This window comes from Phoenix dactylifera, chromosome 7 (genome assembly GCF_051530095.1).
Source record: "Phoenix dactylifera cultivar Ajwa chromosome 7, Ajwa_hap1_PhDact_Kaust_v1.1, whole genome shotgun sequence".
NCBI classification, from domain to species: domain Eukaryota; kingdom Viridiplantae; phylum Streptophyta; class Magnoliopsida; order Arecales; family Arecaceae; genus Phoenix; species Phoenix dactylifera.
In genome coordinates, this window is record NC_143196.1 from 32,247,708 (window position 1) to 32,265,695 (window position 17,988).

At 37.6% G+C, this 17,988-nt stretch overlaps 1 protein-coding gene across 1 annotated transcript; it reads left to right on the top strand.

The window, feature by feature from the left end:
- The first annotated feature begins 288 nt into the window (after positions 1-288).
- Positions 289-16,856, top strand: LOC103712838 (polyadenylate-binding protein-interacting protein 4-like). Its single transcript, XM_008799494.6, has 15 exons — positions 289-625; positions 1,492-1,645; positions 1,712-1,873; positions 2,045-2,175; positions 2,420-2,610; positions 3,134-3,311; positions 3,398-3,658; positions 4,294-4,415; positions 5,048-5,117; positions 5,217-5,250; positions 6,749-7,044; positions 7,192-7,335; positions 9,346-9,444; positions 9,579-9,641; positions 16,445-16,856. Exons 2-15 carry the CDS (start codon positions 1,507-1,509, stop codon positions 16,472-16,474), a joined length of 1,920 nt encoding a protein of 639 aa, XP_008797716.2. The 5' UTR covers positions 289-625; positions 1,492-1,506; the 3' UTR covers positions 16,475-16,856.
- The last annotated feature ends 1,132 nt before the right edge of the window (positions 16,857-17,988 follow it).

Here is a 17,988-nt window from a genome sequence, read left to right on the forward strand (position 1 = left end):
TATTCTTATTCCATCATCCATCATTATTTTTGACCATCCTATTTTTTACACCTCACTTTATCCATTTAACTATAACACCAGTCTCATCCATGCCTACTCCTTTTTACCCCTTGCTAATCTCACAACGGCCATACCTAATCTCTAAGACCATTCCCTATTACTCAGTCTCTCCCAGTCTTCTTCCCATCCCCTGAGGCCCATGCAAGCCCTACCCGGTCTGGACCGGCCTAAGTTTAATTAAAACGCAATACAATAAATATAAACATTATAATATTCTTTTGTTAATATATATACACAATCCGAGTTCGAATATATCTTTGATCACCCACTTACCCTGGTTCCAGGAGAAAGCCCCTGCGCCCCTTCCTCCTCGTCGACCAGGTTACCGTCCCCCGTCTCCTCCCTTTCCCTATCTCTATCTCTTTGTTCCGCCTCGCCGCCGCCTCGCCGGGTCTCTAACGCCGCCGCGGAGGACGCCTCTCTCTCCCCTGTCTCTCACGGAGGACGCCGGATCTGGTATCCCGCCGCCGCCTCGTCGTCATCGTCGTTCTTCTCCTCCTTCTATATCTCCCCCTCTCTCTCTTCCCCTGCTGCGCACCGAAGGACGCTGCCCTCGCCGGATCTGGTAGGCCCCCCCCCCCCCCCCCCCATCTCCCTCTCTATTTCTCACAGATGCATGCACATATACACTAGCTTTCTCTACCTTGGTCCTCTTTCGCCGGGTTACGGCGGCCATTCTGCCGCTCAAGATCACCGCTGCCCGCCCCTTTCTTTTTTTTCTTTCCACCGACCATGGAATCGTATGGATTCTTTGTGCCCTAGTTTTGATCGGGCCGGGCTGGGCCCCTCATGCTCCAGCCTATAGGCTTTCTGTATGGACTCCGGTTTACCTCTAATTAAGTGCTCGATAATTGTGGTAAGGTTCTGGTTCTTTTTCTTCTTCTTGTTTTTTTTTTTTTTGGTTGAGAGTGAGGTTCTGCTTCTGATGATCTGTGGCACTGGGAATCCTTGCCCGTTGGAAACTACAAATGTCATCTTTTAAGTTTCTTGATTTCTTGATTGCTGTTCTTATGTTCTTAGAATTTATGCTGTACGAGGATCTCCACTCTAGGAGTCCCTGCCTTCTATATATTTCCTTCAAGAAAAGAGTTTTTTGTAGGGGCTCTGGTGACTATTAGAAAGCTGGTTCTTCCCTAATCCCTTCATGAGTTACAGTCTTGCAAACAATTTTTTCCCTGTAAATACTTATTCTTTGACTGGTGGGTGGGCCTTGGCGCAACGGTAAGGTTGCTCTTTTAGTGACCCGGGGGTCACGGATTCGGAATATAGGAACAGCCTCTCGGCATGCAGGGGCTGTGCGCATCTGACCCTCCCCACACCCTGCAGTGGTGGGAGCCTTGTGTTTGCTTGCTCTTTTATCTACCCTGCATCAGAATCAATTTGTTTAGATGTGATTGTTAGATTATCTTCTGTTTGTTCCTGCATGGTTAGAATCTCTAGCGGAGAATGAATGTCCAACAAGCTGTGGCGCCCAGATCTTCTGCCAATGGCTTCGGCCGTAGGAGAGTTGATAGAGAGACGGGGGCCAGGATGGATAATAGGACGCACTCTGGAAAGCCATCTTCTGCTAATTTCAGTAATTCAGGTAAGATTATTCAAGTCTGGCTTGTGGTGCTGCCTCTGCCTAGTTCTAACAGACTTCTCATTTCAGGCTTAGCAAATGGAAGCAAACTAGGAGGTGTTGCAGGTCCTTTACGTGATCGACTAATATATGTCATATCATATCTTATTGGTCAGCGTGTGGAAGTTCTTGTGAAAAATGGGTCTATAATATCTGGATTTTTTCATTCAGCAACTACTGACAAAGATTTCGGTATGCTTATGGGCTTCTGTATATGCTTCCTTCTTATGGAAGGATCTTGATTTAGATAGTATTGTAGATGCTTTCTTTCTGTTTTGCCTGCAAAGCAAATAGTCTTCTCCTTCCTGATGTCAGTACCTCCCTATGTTGTATCTCCTTTAAGTATTTGATTATTTTCTGCAGGAGTTGTTTTGAAAATGGCTCAAGTGATTAAGGATGGTTCCATCAGAGGACATAAGCCGATTAATGATATTGTTAAAAGGCCTCAAACTATGATCATACCTTCTAGAGAACTTGTCCAAATTTTTGCAAAGGTTTGGTTAGCTTCTTGTTTATGCTGTTCTATTATTTCATGTTCTCTAAGAATTTTGAGTATAATATATTGATCTCATTCTAAAGTTGCTCTCTTTGCACACATACAATATGAACCGTAACTTCAACACAAGTAAATGATTTTTCATTTTACTTTGTTAGCAATTTCTTGTATAATTATGTCACGTGCCTGACTTCTGGTAGCACTTTTGGTAATGGCGCACTTGATGTTTAATCAAATATCAGGAGGCATCCTTAAGTAGCGATGAACTCATGAATGGGCACCCAAAGGAGAAGCGCAAGGATCTCTTGATAGATTCTGTTATTTCTCATTCTCATCAAGTGGAAGTGGAGAGAGAGCTTGAGCGCTGGACTCCTGATGAAGATGATCCAGCATGCCCTGAATTGGAGAATATATTTGACAGAACTTGGAATAGGTGGGGATTACTAACTTATTTATCATGAATGGCAGCATGCTAGAATTTTCTTTTTGTAACTAGGTCATCTTTAGCAACATTTCTAGTTTTATTCTCTTTAAAATTATGATGGCTTAATTTTTTTAAAAAATATTGTCCAATTTATACTTTTATTTTTCAAAACATTAACCCAGACATAAATATATTTTAACATTTTGGATTCTTATTAGATTATGTATCCTGCATCACTTCATTCTTTATATGCATTCTCAAGCATGACATTGATGACTTACCAGTGTCTAGTTATTTCTTAAATAAGGCATGCTTGCAATACATAGTTTCAGAATTGCATTTTCTTAAAAAATCAGAGTTTTCCCTTTCTCAAGTTAAGAACCTCTATATGTCCACCATCTATCTGAAATTGGATTACTTCTCTTGTTTTAAGCTTACCTGTTATGTTAGCATTCTGAAGCAATACAATAGCATCTTTACCAACTTTATTATAATAAATTTGACCACTATGTTGCAAACACTTACTTCCCAGGAATTGGGATCAATTTGAAACAAATGAAACTTTGTTTGGAGTGAAGAGTACCTTTAACGAGGAACTTTACACAACAAAGCTTGAGAGAGGTCCTCAAATGAAAGAACTCGAAATTGAAGCTTCAAGAATAGCTAGAGAAATTGAGGGAGAGGAAACACATGATTCTCATTTAGCTGAGGTTACTTTTCTGTGACGCCGCATTGATTGCTTTAATGGGCCATGCTTCTTAGCATGTTGGTTAACTTATTTAAATTCATTCAACAGGAAAGAGGTATCAATTTCCCTGAAAATGTTGATCTTGATGAGGAGAGCAGATATTCTGCAGTACGAAGGGAAGATGATGATGGCAGATATGAAGAAAATGAAAGCTCTTTTTTGGATGCCTGCAATGCAGAAACCTGTGGAGGCTCCTTCGGGTCTGTGGTTAGTAGGTCATATTCTGATGTTTTAAGCAAGAAAATTTATAGTGAAGACAGCAAGAAAGTTAATAGTGAAGCCCAGGCATCATCTACCTTCCCATCAGTGGTACGGCTTTGAGTACCTTCTCCCTCCCTCTCTATTCCCTTTCTATTGAATGTTTGAAGAGCTACATTTCTGTTTCCTTGTGATGATGTTAGTTATATGGCCGCTTATCATTTATCGAGATGTTAATATGGGCTCCACACTTTTTTAATTTCGAACCCATACTGTGACAGGTCCAAATGGATTTTTTATGGAACTTTGTTTTTACATTTTTTTATTCTCAGATCTTTCCCTATATGTGCATTCTGTGATTGTTAGTAGTATATATAAATGAAAAATAGCGTTGCAAATCTACTTGTAGTTTTTATGGAGATTAAAGTGTTAAACTATTCGGTTAAAGCTTGCAATCTTTTACATTTAACACTGCCATCAGATTTTGTAGTATTTTGAAGCAACAATAATGTATATATGGTCTGATTTTATGATTTAACTTGATTAGAAACACTTGAGGTTGAAGAAAATATAATCTAATAATATTTCTTAAATGGTTCTATATAGAACTTGACATGTAAACCAAAATCCAGGAAAATAATTGGCAAGAATTTTGTCTGATTTTTTATTTGATAATGATTAGTAGATGAAATAAAATAATATTGTCTTACATGAGCAGAATCTTCTGCATTTTTTGTAATGTGCAGAATGAGGATTCACAAATCCTTGCTGATAAGGATGTACAGGTTTCTGGTTCCACTGATCATGCTACTCAGCCAACATCCAACTCTCCTGCAAAGCGTTCGTCATTCATGGATGATAAGAACAGGTTTGCAGCCTAACTATCGTTATTGGTATTCTTCTTTTCAAAATTTCCTAATCTTGTTCCTTTAACTTGGCAATCATATAATGAGCTGTATGGTTTGGCATACTGCCTGGTTCGGGGCATACAAAGCTGTACTTGGGGTGGACCGGCACGATTCTGCCCCTCGGTACTGGCAAGTGAGGGGGAGAGGAAGAAGGAGAGAGAGAGGAAAAGAGGGAGGGAGGGGGAGGGCCGGAGGAAGAGCTCCGCCTTGGTTTCCCTGTTTTGAATGAAACATGGACCTCTTTTTATTTTGATGTGTTTAAGCGAAGTCGTTCAAGATAGGTGAACCGAGGGCAGAGCCCTCCTCCGGCCCTCCTCTAGCCTCCTCTAGTCCTTCCCCTCCCTCTCCCTCTCTCTCCCCCTCTCCCTCTCCCTCCCTCTCTCTCTCTCTTTTCCTCTCTCCTCTTCTCGTCCCCTCCCTCCCCGACTCTGCTGTATCGGTATGGGCTCGGCATTGGATGGCGCAGTACTGTACCGAACTGTGCCATTGGGCAACCTGTACCGGCACAACATACCTTGATGAGCTGTGTGATGGATGGAAATTTTGTAACTTTTTATTACATTAATTCTTAATTTTGTATTCTGTATGTTAGGTTGGACAAGAAGAAGACCAAAGATCAGGATGCGGAAAAGAGTTTGTTGAATGAGTGCACAGATAGAGTCGTGAGTAACTTTGAGAAACACCACTTTTTATCTCAAGATTAATACATGAACTTCTTTTCCCCTTCACTTGCATCTGACTCATTTTTTCTCCTTGTTCAGGCTTTCGAGGAAGCTCAAACATCAAAATCTGAGGGTTGGTAGAAGTCCTATATGTTTTTTCTTTACATTTCTGCCTTTTCTTATATATGTGTGTGTGTGTGTGTGTGTGTGTGTGTGTGTGATATTAATATAATTGATTGTTATGGGTGTTGTGGGTCAAAAATCTAAACAACAAGTATTTTTCACTTGAGCTTGCAGTTATTTTTACATACATGATATTGCAAACGAAATAATTAAATACGTGTTGGAAGTTTAAAACATGCTAGTAAGTATGACTCGAAGATAGGCTGAGATTCATGTCTTAACTTTATATATAAATGGTTTATCAGGAACATATACTTTATTATGGGTTTTGTATGCAGAACTCCTTTAAAACTGGTTTTTGGCTACTGAAGAAGCGGTTGTATGTAAACATATTTATTGCTGGCTGGTTGGTAGTATTAAATGGTGAAACATGAGAGAAAGTTTATTCCAATCTTTTATATGTATTTATTATATGTAAGGTTTGTTTCCAATGTTAGGATTTAGGGACTCATATTAAAAAACATGTTGCTTTATGTGAAGTTTATCAGGTCAACTACGGGCTTTGCACATCGTGCTATTGTACTGTGAATGATTGGTGGTGATTCCACTGCTAAGTGTTGACTCCACTCTCCCTTAATCCAAAAATGCCCCAACTAATGGAACTACACCTTTCTCTCACATGCATCACATGTGCTGGGTGCTAGGATATTATGAATTGCAAAGGGTTTCATGCTAAATAAATTCATATGGAGATGAGAATTTCAATGATGTTATAGAACTTTTTTATCCTTAATGAATTACCCACGCAGATGCTTATGTAAAATCAGAGATGGACCTACTAAGGGTTGATGGGTAGCTTTTCACATAGTCGATAGCCAAGAAGATGATTAAAACCATAAAGAAACTTTTGTGAGGAAAGGTTGCGGAAAGGGTATATGACCCTCTATTGGAATAAAAGGCACCGCATGATTTTAGATATTCTGAAGAAGGAAGATGCAGTTTGGTTTGAAATCATATGGTCTTTCAGCAACCAGATTTACTTAACTTGTTAATTAAGTGTATAGTGATTCTAATGGAATCTCCCCTGCCTTATCACCTAAGTTGTGAGGGGCAGGGTCTGCAACTTGTATTGACATCTCTCTCTCTCTCTCTCTAAATATACACATGTCTATATGCACACACACATATACAGGCATAGATATTTAAAAATATGTATATTTGTATATGTATATATGTCACGATTTAACTTGAAGAAGTTATCTATAACTGACTTTCTCATTTGCTCAAAGATTGTACATTATGTTGCTACCATTCTGCAATATATTGATTGCAAATTTCTCAGTTGGTATTTGTCAATATTTTTCCTGCAGGATTGGTTATTATGCAGTTCTACCTGTTTGTGCATTATGTTTTTACCCTGTCCATGGTGATTTAGTGTTGCTTTAGTTTTGCTTTTGCAAACATATCATTATGGCTTCTCATATGCAAAATGACGTGTTTTTTTGCAGATATACACCCATCGGTGCATGTGAAAGGACTGCCCCCTGGTGCCACTACATATGATCCTTTATCTTCTGTTCCAGGAAATAAATGTCCAGTTGATGAATCTTCAGATTCTGCAATATCTGGCAAATTGTCTTCTGCTAATGAAGCTGCAAATCCCACTCTACGACCTGTTAGTTCTACATCATCCACTTCTGAGTGTGTAGGTGCTGGCTCAGTTTCAGGTGGTCCTGGTCTTTCACCAAGCTCTTCAGTAGGATCATTATCTTCAGAAAAGTCAACATTGAATCCTAATGCTAAGGTGGATCATTGACCATGCTTAAAATTCAACTGTAATTTTTCACTACAAGCTGGTTCCTGACTTGATTGACAAGCTTCTATTTCCCTTTATTTTTCCTCTTTATGTTTTGTATAGTACTTTATTTTCCCTTTTATTTTTGTGATCCAGGAGTTCAAGCTCAATCCTAATGCTAAAAGTTTTACGCCATCTGCTCCGTTAAGGCCGCACGCACCGGCATGTGATGGATCGTTTTATTATGCCAGTAATATGCCAGCTGTCCCCCATATGCATGGCATGCCTGTTAGCGTGGGGGTGAGTATTTAAAGACGACCTTTCCATTCGAACCCTGTTTTTTTTTTTTTGACCAAAAAAAGTTTTTGTATATAACGTCATTATTTACTTCATCTTTTTTAAATCTGTTTTAATCCGTTCATGTGTAGTAAAATCTCATTGCTGCCAAAATTATGCTTATCTGAAGCCTAGATTAGCAACTTTCTAAATTAAGCTGTGGTAAGTGGGCAGATATTTGACTGGTATTTTTTCAAACAGTTTCTAAAAATGAAATACATAAAGAAATAACTACAGCAACATTATTAAGAATAACTAGAGATTAGCACTTACAACAGAATTTTTGATATTCAATAATAAAAATTGTAATATTATAAATGACTTGAAGTTATTAGTTTATTACATATGCCTGCATCTGGCTTGCCCAAAATCCACATCTAAGATGCAACCCAACCGTCTACCTGATGCTGCTATTCTGTCGAGGCCTACATAATAGTGGACAGTACATGTGGCTGCATGTTGCTGCTAAGGGGGCCCATGGCCCATAAATGGGCCAAATCACATATAAATATGCATGCATATGTACATACATACATACATACATATGTATACACATTTATATATACATATATGTATATATGTACACATACGTACATGTATATATGTACACATATGCACATGTATATATGTACACATATGCATGTATATATATGTATGCATATGTATGTATGTGTGTATGTATGTGTGCATATGGAATGCAAGGTGGTCATGGGACTGCATCTACCCATGCATCCGCATACACTGTTTTTTATAACATTGTTGATTGGTATGAAGCTGATGCTTTTTTGCAAAACTTATTTCTCTGCTTTCAAAAGTGTTATTGAATAAAGGTTACTCATATTCTGAGTTGTATTTCCAATTCCTGCTTCAAATGATGCTTGCATCAGTTGAAATTTGTTTAAATGCCTGTTATTGGGATTAATACTAGGTTGCTGATACCATCATATATTAATTTTAGCCAAAAATGTGTGGAAAAGAAATGGCCATTTACCAGTTCAGATCATCAGTCTAGTCAAATTTTGTTTGTTTGACATAGATATACTACAAATCTGATTTGTTTCTCATGTTGTTAGTGGACAGCAATTCACGATGGTGCAGTGCTATCTAGTTTAGTTTCTTATTGTCAGCCAGGAGAAAAGGGTTAATGTATGCACAAGTAACAATATCTTCATAATTTTTGCTATGCACTGTTGTTTGCACAAGCCAATATATAGTCATACCCGACACTATATAGACAATGACTGGCGACTCTCAGTAAGGTTTGCACTGTTTCAGTAAGTCGAAAACTGCTATACATCATGTGATGTCTCAAATTAGTACGAGTAATTTGTATTCTTATAACTGGGAGTGGAACGCTCAATTAGTCATGATGTTGTTGAATATGCATTGTACAAATATGATGTTTATCATGTTATACTATAAATTTCTGCTATGGAAAGGGAAAGTATTAACTAAATTTGGTCATTATATCTGCTTGCGACTTGTTTGGAGCTTGCACCAGAGGCTTGCCAGATTGGCCATCTAAAACTTAAGGAAAATTCATAAGTTGAATTATTGAACTATTTTTCCACTATGCCTTCATAAGCTCTTTATTTCCTGCTTGTCAAAGTTTTTTTTTTAAATTTTTAAAGAAGGATATTGTTCTTCCAGAATTTCCACTCAACTGATACTGATTTGGCGCTCAACAGGATGGGTACGAATAGGTTACATTTGCACCCTAGTTATTGTTGCTGTGAGCTACTAATTTTCCAAAATAAACATTGGATGTCAGTGTCTTCTTGCAGAGTTTCATGGGGAATGATTTATTTTCTTCTTGCATTCCCTTCAATTAGAAGTTCAGAACAGTTATTGCTATTTGTAGTTTTTTTATATCTTTTATTGCCGTGTCAAATTTGTCTCTGGTTGTAGCTTGTATTACAGTTTTAAATTTCTATCACATCAAGATCCCTTATTAACATGGAACAATTGTTGTAGATCGGACCATCATTTGGTGCGCAGCAGCCTGTTGTTTACAATCCACAGGCTGCACCAATGCAATCTCCCCAGGCATATATCCATCCAAATGGCCCTTTGGTATGCGATCTGCATATCTTTAAATTTGTGTAATATATGTAGAATTTGTGTATCAGGGTGCAACTTCGTGATTTTGATTCACCTGCCTGATGTATGAGCAGTTATACTGATATCATCATTATCATCTTTTGCAGTATGGACAGCAGATGATTCTTGGGCAGCCTCGGCCAGTTTATTACATGCCAACTTATCCACCTGTGAGCTATCTATATGTCTTTTTCCGTCTTGTTCTTACCACTATTAGTGTCTCCTTCTAGTGAATTATTTTCATAGTAAAACACTATTTTGTAATGCATGTAATACTAATTTTCTTTTTGCAAAATTTCAGTTCTGAAAATAAATTAACATTAATATTTGATAAGTAGGAAGTTAGATGTTGTCACAAGGTGAGTTCTTCATAGTTTCCTAGTTAAGCTTTATGTTTGTATCTTTCCATGTGGAAAAAGAAAAGTGACTCCTTTCCCCCCTTTTCTGGATGAATAATGCTAAAACTGCTTGCCTTATAGAATTTCAAAATTCAAACAGCTGCTTAGGTATTTACATATTCGATATTTAAAGTATTATAAAAGGAAATGCTCATACAAAGCAATTTTAAGGCTTGCTTTTCTAGAATTGTAATTTTAATATGACTTATATGATGTGGGTGAGGATGTAGCTAAAGACTTATTGTCCACAAACTCGCCGAGTGGACTCAAAAGTCTGCCAAGTTGACTTGGTAAGATTTCGGCTCAATGCTGGACATGATGTACATAGAACTTTCAATCCCAGTATTGTTTTGGGATAAGGTGAAACTTGGCTCAGATTGTTCCATTAAATTGGGTTTGAGGCAATATATTTGGGGCTGTCAATGGGCTGGGCTTGCCCTAGCAGCACAAAGACGTAACCTGGAAAAATCTGGCTCCTGGCCTCAAGCTAGAATTTTTAACTGGGAGCCCAACTCGCCCCTACTTTTAGAAAACTTGATTAATTTCAGAAATGGGCCTGGGCTGGGATTTTGGTAGAAAATGAATAATTGCCCAGTTGAAGATTTGCTTGGTCCAAGAAAACACTGAGTCAAGTTGAGCTCAGACATGGTACCCACAGGCTTGGTTTGGGGTAGGTCACACTTAGGCCTGTGTTTTAAACCCTAGACTGGTTTTGGTTCTAGCTCCGATCTAGCCAATTGACAGTTCTAGATATATTAACCCATTTTTATTGTGCCCACTGGTTGCCATCTCTCACAAATAAAAAAAAAGCTGATCGCGACGAGCTGTTTACTATTGCACAGAGAGAGAGAGAGGTTGCTGCCGCAGCTCACTATTATTTTTGGTGGTTGTTTCACCGCTTTGTGGTGCTACAGTCCACCTTTGCCAATCCACTCGCCCAAATCCCTTTCTAATCAGCAGCCTCTGTGGATACCAACTGTCTTGTGTTGCAATCCTAGAGAGAAAGGGGAGGATGACAGTGATGACCCTACTCCCTTGAAAATGACACTAATACCAAGATTTTTGATGTTTGTTAAAATGGCAGGAGTGTTAGATGGAAGGTTGTAATCCCATCAAACATGATCATTAGGACCTGGTTTGATAATAAACTTCATCTTTTAGTTTACAAACTTTGCTTTATGATTTCTAAGGGAGTGAATGTAAAGAGGAGTATTTGCATAAAGGGGTGTCTATATTAGAGGGGATGAGCGGAAGGAAACGAGGCACTTATAGCCTTCTCCTGTCTGTCCTCTTGTTCGGAGCTGAGGAGACGGGCTGCCATGGATTCTTTCTCTGCTTACCCAATAGGAATAATATTACTAAAATAGTAAAATATCCAAATTAGCAATGACCTTTTCATGATGAGTTCCTTTAAGTAGTGAAAAATTCGACCTTTTTAGATCATGATCGCTCTAACAAGAAAGGAAAATGCTGGGGAGTCCTGCTACAAAGCCTTTCTCACATTATATATGATAAGATGAGATATGATAAATTAAACATATTCCCATATGTCATTTATGAACATTTCTTTGTTTCATGGGGGGAAAAGTGAGAAACATTTTTTTAGTGAAAATAAGGGATTATTGGTCAAACTCCATCGTTAACAACCTGTCAATATTGGCATTTATTTAGGCCCAGCCAATATAAATGATTGCATATTAGCTTCATTGTTGTTTTCCTATAATATTCAATGTTATTCATATATTTCATATAATTATATTGTTTTTTGTTTTCGAAATTTTTTTAAAATTCTTGCTTAAGTATTGCTTCTCGCATCCATTTTCCCCTACCGGGGACTATGCCTACATGTTTGCATTTGCAGTTTATACATACACACAATTAGTGTTTCATTACAATATTATATGTATTTTTCACATTATTAATTTATTATCAAGTATTGACATTCAAGATTTATCGAGAAATCGGCTAAATCTTTGAGCCGACCAAACTCAGCTGAATTTGAAGTTGAGTTTTTGAACTATGCTAAGGACTGCTAGAAATGTATAATGTAGCTTAGACTTGATAATAATGCTATATAGTTTTATTTTCTTATGGAATTTTTGAGATCTTACCTAGAATATTCTCAGTTTTTATTGATTGGATTATCACTTCTTTGAAAATTGATGTATTCAAAAAGATGTTATGTTTCCTACAAAATCTTGATCATTTGTTTATTTATTATATACCTAATGTTGAACAATTAAACTAAACATGGCTATCCAAATGACCAAGATATGCACACTAACATATTCCTTTTCGAGCTCTTTATGCCTAAGAAATATTATAATCTTTAGGTTTTGTGACAATCTTTCCTGTAACCTAAAAATAATTGAGATTGTTGTTACAAGTTAGATCACCTGATATCTTACTATGTCTTCATCCTTAGTTGACAATTGGTGCTTAAATTTCAACATGCATTATGATTTCTGTTGGACTTGTGTAGGCCTTGCAAGTAAGGTGTATTTTTTAAGTTTCTAGGACTTAATCAGATCAACTTTAATCAAATAATGCTGGACTGTTCCATCTGTCTCTTAATTAATTGATAAATAATTGATGATCTGTACAGTATTAGAAAAAAGCTGATAATGTAAAAACTAGGTTTTTGAGCTTCGTTGAATTTCATTACTCTTATAGTGTCAATCTTCAGTGCTCCAGTGATTTCTAAGTCAATTTAGTTATAGGTGAATTTGATAATGAAATTTTATTTTAGTTTTGCTATGCCTGACTATGCTTTACCAGACTCTTAAAATGGTTCAGTGACTTTGGTCAATTCTTGAGAAAACAAGCTTTTCTAGATTGACTGATTATTCTGGTTTAGTCCTTGCAAAACTCGCAATGTTTTGTTCAAAATGTTTAATTTTGGTCAATGCACTAGACTGAGGTTAAATCATCTTCAACGTTGTCACCTAGGTAATTTCCTCATCGTTATTCAGGAACAAATGATACGATAAAACACATTACTGTTAGCGTCTTAGAACTGCCAAATTATGTCATTGCCAGGTTGGTGCTTGCAGATGTTTCCAGCAAGGAATGTTGGTAGGGGAAGATCTGCAAAATGCTTTTCTATAATACAGTGCAGCACCTTATCATTTTTATGTGAAAAAAATCTATTACTTGATAATCTAGTTGTCTAGAACTATATCTCTATCCTTGAAACTTTTGAAATTTATTATATACATACATACATAAAAATTCATTTTAATATCTATTTGTATATGGGCAATTTTATCTTTAAAGAAATGCACATCATTTAGACATATGATGTGAGCTTCTCATTTGTTGAAGAGAATAAATTTAAAAACCAATAGGGATCGTTCTTCTTCTGTAATCATTTTTTTAGCCTGAAACTTGTTTTGCGAAGAGATGGACGAGCCTTTATATCTAGATTTTAATTTGAATAGTTTATTTTTGGTGCTAAGCATAGCCATATTTTCGTTTGGGGCCGTAAGCTTACACCTAGGAGTGTACTTCGATTTTGTAATGTATGATTTCAGGTTGTCTCAATGTGACGCATTTCAGAGGTCCATTTGATTGAAGTTATCTAGTTAGAAGGAGGTGCCACAAAGAGTTGAATATGCATATTTATTAAGTTCATTTTGATGGATAGGATTATTCATTTTAAGGGCTTTGTCAAGGTTTCTCATGGCTTCAAGTTTTCTTGAGGGTTTTATGTGGGTTGTAAGGCCATTCCCACAAGAGATGGATTATATTCAATTGAATTTCAGTTTATTTTTTGATTATCTTCTTTTTTTCCTGTGTGGGAGCTGTGGCTAGATCTAGTTTTTTTCTTGGACTTGTAGACTCATACTGGTGATGTATTTTGCTGATTCAATCTTATCCATATGATCATGTGTTTTTCTTTTTTGAAGATCTGAATAAGAATATATTGAGTCTCATTTGTGTTCTTGATCATGAAGGTCTACATCAATTTGGTATCAAAGTAGCAAGGCCATTGTTTGACACATGGATTAGGGCAAACTATTCAAATGTGGATGAGTTTCAGACATGAAGCGATGTAGGACCAGTCAGGGATGTCCTGTAGTGCATTGACCTTGGAATAGGATTAAGTCAGGGCTATGTTCTTTGTTTTGCTGAACCTCCATATAGGAGCCTCAGTGGTCAATTTTTGATATTAAGGGAAAACAAGAGGTCAAATAAATCTGACATAGGGTTTTTCGGATGGGAGGATTGGAGGAATAGTGTTTGAAGGGTTTAAGACTAAACAACAGTCCATAATTGATCTATAACTGAAATTCTGTAAATAGTGTGTGTAGGGTATGATATTGTTAGTAGAGATCAAGACATCAGGAAGAGGGAAATTAGGAGGTCCAAACGTGGCCAAAAGATTTTGTTTTTCAATAAAAACCAAATTCAATGCCTTTTAGTGGCAAGCCATGGGATCCTTTTATAGCTTCTTCATGATGCTTTTTACAGGTACACTGTAGTGTTTACTTCCAAATATCCACTTAGTAGCCAATCTCCACATGGACATCGAATGCCTTCTCTATAAAATGCAAACCTATTAAACCTTGTACTTAAATTTGCTAAAGTAAAATCCTATTAACTTTGTGACAACTTCAGCACTATATATACCTAAAGGAGGATTGTTGTGCTGCAACCCGACTTAAAACAAGATTCTAAAACCACGCTAAAAAATACCAATATAAAAATATTTTAAAAATACAAGAATATCAAGAAATGAACCAAATCTTTTAATGGTTCCCATCTCCACCAGTGATATGGTGAATGTTTTGGTACCTAGGAAGAGTCACAATATAATTAAAATTTGGGTTAAGTTATTGATGATATCAAGGTTTGATTGTTCGCACTAAATTTTAGTTTATGACCTGATCAAACTAGACATGGTTGATGAATGTTCTATGATCTATCTTTTGTATATATTCTGGGAAAAAAACCCACTTGCTGAAGATCATCAAATTTTTTTAATCTATCAATCTAAGGTCTATTGGTTAAAAGTCAATAACTGTTCCGATGGTGGTAAGTGATTATAATTAGAAAGATCATGAGGAATCTAGTCTCATGATGAAATTCTTACATCTAAAGCTAACAGCTACTGAGTAGTGTCCAGATTGCCAGTCTTTCACTTTGTTGCAATATTTTCAAGTTAATGAGGCGGTTTATGTTTGTTCGAAAATTATGAGCAACTTGGCAATCCACTTATTTTATTCCTCAGTGTTTCTTTGAATTCCTAAGTGTGCATGACCAGTCTTTGGTCATGGTCAATCAGCAGTCAACCTCTAGGCTCTTCTGCACATGATCGGGAAGTTTCAAGGTTGGTTACCATTATAAGATTATGTCTGTGATCCAATCATGGAGGCATAAAACTTGAATAATTCAAGACGTCTTCAAGATTTCCACTTTATTTATAAAATTATGCAATAGTTTTCAGATATGAGCTTGGGTTTAGACATCAAACTTGTGTTATTTGATTATTTCTGACTCTTATAAAAGCCACTGTCTTTTAATAACTGTATCTTGAGATCCTGAAGGCTGCTTTAGCTTTTACTATTATAATTTTGGATTCAATAACAGCCATACCTAACATAGATTGAACTTGATCATGCTATGACACAAGAAAGAGACAACTTACATGTTCTGTCACATGATGCAATACAAATGCAATTGATTAACTAGACCAATCTTGATCATTAAATTGTGAGACTAATATAATGCAAAAAATGATCATTAACAGATGCCACAGAAAATAGGTAAACCAAGGAGCAATGCTGCTTATAAACTTATGAGCAAGATGACAAAATTATGTGCGGTGGCTGAGATCATATTTTACTTTTTAATTGGAGTAAAATACATCGTTCTTTTTGTTTGCCCTGCAGGCATCTGTTAACATGTCCTTGTGGACGAGTTTGGTAAACCTAGTATGAACTGGTTAGCTGGTTGATCCTCTAATCTTGCAATCTCACTTCAGATTCTTAAGAAAGACCCTTAATTGTTCGCAAAAATTTGTGTTGCTGTCTTGACAGGAAGTAAACATCTGTGTGATTGTTTAATGTCTTGTGAATTTTGAAGAGAATGCTTGGTTGAGAACTTGAAGCCATTTGTGTGCAGCCAATCATAATGTTTTGCTTCAGAAGGAATGCAATAAAGAGCTTAAATAAATATATAACTTTGCTTGCAATCATGTATTTATTCAATCATTAGATACATTATCGTCTTTGGCTGTCTGCAAGATTTATTTACTCGATTTCCATGGAAATAAACTTCCATGTTTGGTTGTCCATTGATTTTTACCCGTATAATATTACACTTCTTTTATACTTCGGCATGAGAACTCTAAATCATTGCACTCCCAAGTGCCGACTTCAGCTATTCATTCTTCCATGATCTTAATTCCGATGTATGAAAGAAAGAATGATGTTAATTGAAAAAGTCATGTATATTTATGCTGTTACATTGTTGTGATTATGACCTCATCATTCCTTCTCTTTATTGTTTGATTTTTTTTGTTTAGTTATTCCATCTCATGTTGAGCTTGGCTTACCATCTTAATGCTACAGGAAATGCAATATAAAGGGAGGAATTTCTAGTACAGCCTTGGCTCATCCTCCAGTGGTTTCCATGGACCTCCACCAAAGAGTTGCCAACCCGAAGCCTACAGTTGGGTTGAATCACCACTTTTCTTATGGCACATGGATGAAGATTTTGTGCCCCATAGGATTCAATAACTTCTGCAGTTGCCTGGGACAGGTGCATGCCATCAGGAATGTCATGAAATTGTAAATTATTACATTCCACTCATCTTTCAATGACACTGAAAGAAACTTAAGAACTTTAGCAGGAGACTCTTAATCTTCTGTAATATTATTTGTTATGTCCGTTCGATTTGGTTGCAAGGTTGAGTCAGATCAACCAAATTACGGTATTTATCTTGTGACATTCATTGTTTAAACAGTGCATGTATTGCAGCTACGTGGTTTATCTGTGAGAGGTCTTGAGATACGCTCGCGTGCTGCATTATAAAAATAAATATGGAGAAATTTCATGGTGCTCGAAGGAGTTTAGCCGATGAAAGGGAACATGAGATCATCGATCTGAAATGTAGTTTGTCAGAGCGAACGACCTTAAAGCCTGAACCACTTTTCAGGTGGATAGGGGGCAAGATTCGAACTCAGGTTATTGTTATCAGCACACCCTATCCCTCTTGGCTTGGTAGCAACGATGCGATCACGTTTTCAGCGGTCAAGAGGATGCCAACAGGATTCAGTAGATGGTCAAAATTGTGTGCGCGCATGTATGCTTGTTCACGGTTGCGTAACTGTGAGCGCGTTTTTTGATCGGCAAGAATGCCATGGGGAGGAGTTTGAACTGGCGCAGGATTTGCTCGCTATTGTTTTTATTTAAATAGAGCTGCTCGCATGTTTCAAGTGCTTCATTTCATCACAAATCGAACACGTAATGATCAAAAGATCTAGTTGCATGCTTCTTGACTGGACTTTAACATGACTAGTTTCTCTCAGCATGACTGCTGAGGGAGAGAGAGCTCAAGAGTAGATGCCCGTAAAGAATCCCTTGGTCGTGCGAATTCCAGATCACTTGTGCACTCCTGGTTCAGGATAGTAAGGTGGCAGCGGCTCCCGGTCTGTTGTTGGCTCTCCTGGTGGGGGCGGCGAAATATATTCGTAAGCAGGATATGGTTGATATGGCGGTGGCGGAGGCTTGTAGCCGGGCTTGTGTGGGGGCACCGGGGTCTTACGTGCAGGTGGTGGCTTGTATTTTGGCGAGGGCATTTGCTTGGGTGGCGGTCGAGGTTTATGCACTGTTGATGCTGGTGCAGGTGGTGGCGGCGGCTTGTATTTTGGAAGCTGGGGTGGTCCGGGCTTGTATGGTTTTGGCGGTAGAGGCTTATACTTTGGTGGTAATGGTGGAAGTGGTGGTTTGTATGGATTTGGTGGTGGTGATGGGGGCTTGTATGGCTTCGGCGGCAAAGGTTTATTTTTTGGTCGTGGTGGTGGTGGCGCCAATGGTGTCTTGCATGGCTTCGGTGGTGGTGATGCAGGCTTGCATGGCTTCGACGGTGAAGGTTTATAATGTGGTAGTGGTG

Bases quoted from the DNA above. Each gene is read 5' to 3' on its own strand.
- LOC103712838 (XM_008799494.6), top strand. From the start codon at position 1,507: ATGAATGTCCAACAAGCTGTGGCGCCCAGATCTTCTGCCAATGGCTTC. The intron at 1,646-1,711 runs GTAAGATTATTC...TTCTCATTTCAG, and splicing joins TGCTAATTTCAGTAATTCAG to GCTTAGCAAATGGAAGCAAA. The intron at 9,445-9,578 runs GTATGCGATCTG...CATCTTTTGCAG, and splicing joins TCCATCCAAATGGCCCTTTG to TATGGACAGCAGATGATTCT.